The sequence below is a fragment of the Camelina sativa genome, chromosome 18 (genome assembly GCF_000633955.1).
Source record: "Camelina sativa cultivar DH55 chromosome 18, Cs, whole genome shotgun sequence".
NCBI classification, from domain to species: domain Eukaryota; kingdom Viridiplantae; phylum Streptophyta; class Magnoliopsida; order Brassicales; family Brassicaceae; genus Camelina; species Camelina sativa.
The window spans coordinates 13,982,740-13,987,742 of NC_025702.1; the positions used below are offsets into that span (position 1 = coordinate 13,982,740).

A 5,003-nucleotide genomic window follows, 5' to 3' on the forward strand; every position below is an offset into this window, starting at 1 on the left:
TTTTTTTTTTTTTTTTTTTTTTTTTTTTTTATAAAATGTGAATTATATCACCAAAAGGAACGATGTTTAGTACAAAATTTAGGGGTAAAGAACCAGGGAATAACTATGACCAAAAAAGTAATAAAACAGCCATAGGAATTAGAGTTGCTAGAAGATACTAGTAGCCTTGAGCGAACCAATGGGATAGCAGACGTCCGCAACCTTTACGGTGGAGACGAGCGAGTAGAGTGTCCCTTATACTACGATCAATCTGAGAGAAGATTGCAGAGGTGGTAGAGGCAATACCTTCATGGAGCATGTGGTTCCTTTCCTTCCACAACATATAGATGGTAGCTTGAACAGCTAAACCTTTTGGTGTGGATGAGAGGTTTGGAGATTTTGACAATAACCAAGAGATCAGCGTGGACCATGGGCGGAGCCAATATAGGATCATGTGGGTCAAATGACCCAGGTGAATTTTTAAAACTGGTTAAATTTTTAAAGAAAAAATCAAATTGACCCTGGTAAAATAGCACAATTGACCCTTATAAAAAAATTTAACAACATAATTGACACCTTAAAATTTATTTTGACCCTGGTAAACTAATTTCCTAGCTCCGCCACTGGCGTGGACCAGTTTGACAAAGACGCAAGGATGCTGTCCAAGACGGGTCATGACTAGAATCCAAACCTCTTCTGCGAAAGGACAATGAAGTAAGAGATGATCTTGAGTTTCTACCTGAGAGATGCAGAAGAGACATTCACGGGTGATGTGCATTCCCCAGTTCAGGAGTCTTGCTTTGACAGGCAAGCGATCTAAATTTGCAATCCATAAGTTGAAAGTATGCTTAGGCACTGAGTGTTTGAACCAAACCGCTTTGGCCCAAGGTTTCGTTTCATCTGAAGGTTTGAGATGGTTCCAGGTTTTCTTGGTGGAAAAAAGAGCAGAGGACTCGTTAATTACTAGCCTCCCAGTAATAAGTATCATGGCCTCTGGAAACATTTGGAGCTGTTATGTTAAACATCTCATTCCGCAAAATAGCAACTGAAAGGTTTCTAGATCTGCTGGAGGGTAGTCTCCATCCTTGACTAGTGCAAGTGTCTGCAACCACAACATCAATAGGAATACCTCTAAGAACAAAGAACTTGAAATATAAGAACACCTCTCTTATTATTGATTTAGAAAACTCTCTCAAAAACTAAATCTCTCTTTCTAAGTCTTATGGAACACCTCTCCATAGACTCCTATATTTATAGGTTTTAACTTTTTCTAAACCTATTAGAATTAACATATTACAACTTATAGATTTTATGAACTTTTCCTCTTTCCTATTCTATCTCTTTTGGCAACTCCCTAAGAGATAGCTTGTTCCTCAAGTTGGAATTATCCAACAATACCTAGCTGAAGAGGACCATTTGGACCCATGAAGTCTCTGAGAATTCCAAGGGAAGACCAATTATCAAACCAAAAACTGGCTGTAAGACCATCGCCAATGTCGCATCGAATGAGAGACCTGACCAATGGTTTCAGCTTCAGAAAGGGAGCACCAAATCGAACTAGAATTGTTATGTGGGACTGCACACCAATAGTTTGCTCTTTTGACACTCCTATAGATTTAGATAAACATACAATCTGATTAATGTACATCTCCATACCATATACACTAGATTGTTCTCCTTTTATGTTGGTAAATCTAATAATTTATACTAACCAACTGTCATTTAAATTAAGAATATATATATATATACATATATATATATATATTTGTGCAAACATATTAAGAGTATATGAGCAGTTTTTAGGTTGGAATGAATATATTTAAAATATAGTCACAATCTCATTCTTACATATATATGTCCATCCAATTATAAATGTAAAGATTGCAGAAAGGTACATATATATATATACCACATGAACATGCAAGACTTAAACCATTACCAAACGAGAAGGGTTCAGCTAGACACCGGATAAATTGATCTCTTAATGACATGTTTTTTTTTATTATTATTACACATGACTCAAAGCTAAAACGACAATTAATCGAGAAGACTTTTATATTCAAAGGGCAGAGCCTCATCATCATCAGGGACTGGCTGACTTGCCGCTTTTACGAGCTCAGCTTCAATCCTGCAAATGCACTTAAAAAGGATAAATCAGAAATGTACCCCAAACAAACAAACAACGCTCTCTAAACATAGATCTCATAAGCTAGCTGTATACTTACATGTTCTGAGCATCAATGTCAAAGTCAATGTGCGGTTCTGGTGGAGCAAGTGCTGGTGACTCCACAAAGCAAAGTTTTGCATCTCCAGCAAGTCTTCTAGCAAGATACAAAAAGGGTTTCTCAAAATCGCTATTGTTCTTTGTAGATATCTCATAGTACTGCAGACCCTTAAGCCTGTGGAACTCAATCTGCTTCGCCTTGATTTCTCTATGGGGCCCTTCAACTTTGTTACCACACAGAACAATGGGGATGTTTTCACACACCCTGTTTGATAAATATTCAAATCCCACATTATAATTTTGAGTTCATTCTTGTTCAAGGATATAAACACACAATCATGCAAAAATTAATATATTTTCAAAAACCAACAAGGTTCTTGTACCTTCGGAGATCACTGTACCATGTGTCAACGTTATAGTATGTGATCCGTGATCTGACATCAAACATGATTATCGCACATTGACCTTCGACGCTGCAAGATGATAAATAAAGGTTACATTTCCATTTATTGAAAGATCGACGCAACTGACCAAGGCCAAATCAAGATCGACCAAATTTACGAACAGGGAAATATCATAAATATTTGTCAAGACCATAGAACTACGTACGCTTATTTGGATATATCATTATACACAAATTAATTAATGTTAGTTAAAACATAAACCAAGAAGTGATCGTAGGAGACTTCTATAACTTACTAGTGTGCATCCTTAAGACCACGATATTTCTCTTGTCCAGCAGTATCCCAGCATTCAAAACGGATCTTGCCACGGTTAGTGAAGAAATCTAAAGGCTGAACCTCCACACCGACAGTAGCTACAAAGTCCAAAATTTTAGAAGATCAACATCAAAATGAAGTAGAGACATGACCTTAGGCATTGTTTGTTTGCATTCATTACCAATCTATATACTTACGTTCATAGTTCTGATCAAATTCCCCAGTCAGATGTCTCTTGACCAAGGTGGTTTTCCCGGTTCCCGCATCACCAACAATGAGAAGCTTGAAGGTTGGACACTCGACATTTTGCTGGTTAGATAAAGCCTGAATAAACAACACAACGAATTCAGACAAGAGAAAAAAGAAAAGATAACAAAGATACAAACAAAGGGATGAATTTCTCACCATCTTTTTGNTATTCAAATCCCACATTATAATTTTGAGTTCATTCTTGTTCAAGGATATAAACACACAATCATGCAAAAATTAATATATTTTCAAAAACCAACAAGGTTCTTGTACCTTCGGAGATCACTGTACCATGTGTCAACGTTATAGTATGTGATCCGTGATCTGACATCAAACATGATTATCGCACATTGACCTTCGACGCTGCAAGATGATAAATAAAGGTTACATTTCCATTTATTGAAAGATCGACGCAACTGACCAAGGCCAAATCAAGATCGACCAAATTTACGAACAGGGAAATATCATAAATATTTGTCAAGACCATAGAACTACGTACGCTTATTTGGATATATCATTATACACAAATTAATTAATGTTAGTTAAAACATAAACCAAGAAGTGATCGTAGGAGACTTCTATAACTTACTAGTGTGCATCCTTAAGACCACGATATTTCTCTTGTCCAGCAGTATCCCAGCATTCAAAACGGATCTTGCCACGGTTAGTGAAGAAATCTAAAGGCTGAACCTCCACACCGACAGTAGCTACAAAGTCCAAAATTTTAGAAGATCAACATCAAAATGAAGTAGAGACATGACCTTAGGCATTGTTTGTTTGCATTCATTACCAATCTATATACTTACGTTCATAGTTCTGATCAAATTCCCCAGTCAGATGTCTCTTGACCAAGGTGGTTTTCCCGGTTCCCGCATCACCAACAATGAGAAGCTTGAAGGTTGGACACTCGACATTTTGCTGGTTAGATAAAGCCTGAATAAACAACACAACGAATTCAGACAAGAGAAAAAAGAAAAGATAACAAAGATACAAACAAAGGGATGAATTTCTCACCATCTTTTTGGGAAGCACGAGAGAGCTAGAGAGAAAGAGTAAAACCTATGAATGATGATTTGATATTTTGATGTTAGGTGGAGGTGTATGGGAGATACATATTTATAAATCATTTCCCACTCTATTTTTAGACGAAAAATTGTATTAAATTATTTATGTTTATGTCATATATAACATTAATAAGAAGATAGTGTTGTTATCTTAAAATAATTAGAATCACTATTACATTAATGTAAAAGAGATTTATCTTGTATATTTATTTTCCTCACTATTTTTAGACAAACTTTACTTTAAACTATATATGATTATAACATAAATAAAATTTAGATTTTAAAATAAGAAAGAGATAATTTGGTGTCTTAAACATTACAATGACTAAAATACTAATATCAGGAAAATCTCTTATATATTTATTTCCCTCGCTATTTATAGACGATGATGTTTTGCTACATTAATTTAATTATAACATAAATAAGAAGATATTAGGAAAAATATATGGAAAGATAAATAAGATATCAATATAAAATTAAGCATGAAATGAAATTTTCAATTTTGTAAAATTTATTTGAAATAAAAAAAATCTATCATATAGTGTGGCAAAAATTAAACGAAAGCTTGGAAATCTATGTTAATATTTATAATTTAGTGATAAAAAGAAAACATTAAATGGAAGTATATATATATATAATATATAAATACATGTAATATATATAAAAATAAAAAGAAAAAGCCTATTACTGCTAACATATAACTCCCAAAAAGATAACTTAATCATTATACTATTTGTCAAAAAAAAAAAAAAAAAAATTATACTAAAC

General features: G+C 34.2%; 2 protein-coding genes across 2 annotated transcripts; both read right to left on the reverse strand.

Annotated features, from left to right (window-relative positions):
* LOC104763466 (GTP-binding nuclear protein Ran-4-like) lies at positions 2,014 to 3,354 on the reverse strand. The gene is made up of 6 exons (XM_019240094.1): positions 3,328 to 3,354; positions 3,120 to 3,246; positions 2,903 to 3,020; positions 2,587 to 2,676; positions 2,205 to 2,297; positions 2,014 to 2,107 (listed from the first exon to the last, which is right to left on the reverse strand). Exons 1-6 carry the CDS (start codon positions 3,352 to 3,354, stop codon positions 2,017 to 2,019), a joined length of 546 nt encoding a protein of 181 aa, XP_019095639.1. The 3' UTR covers positions 2,014 to 2,016.
* Positions 3,420 to 4,188, reverse strand: LOC104763467 (GTP-binding nuclear protein Ran-4-like). Its single transcript, XM_019240095.1, has 3 exons — positions 3,978 to 4,188; positions 3,761 to 3,878; positions 3,420 to 3,534 (listed from the first exon to the last, which is right to left on the reverse strand). The coding sequence occupies exons 1-3, from the start codon at positions 4,186 to 4,188 to the stop codon at positions 3,420 to 3,422; spliced, it is 444 nt and encodes a 147-aa protein (XP_019095640.1).

Excerpts from the sequence above, each read along its gene's own strand:
- LOC104763467 (XM_019240095.1), bottom strand. The coding sequence starts at position 4,188 with ATGGTGAGAAATTCATCCCTTTGTTTGTATCTTTGTTATCTTTTCTTT. Across the intron at positions 3,879-3,977 it reads ATTTGATCAGAACTATGAAC|CTACTGTCGGTGTGGAGGTT; the intron begins GTAAGTATATAG and ends TGGACTTTGTAG. Across the intron at positions 3,535-3,760 it reads GGTCTTAAGGATGCACACTA|CGTCGAAGGTCAATGTGCGA; the intron begins GTAAGTTATAGA and ends ATCATCTTGCAG.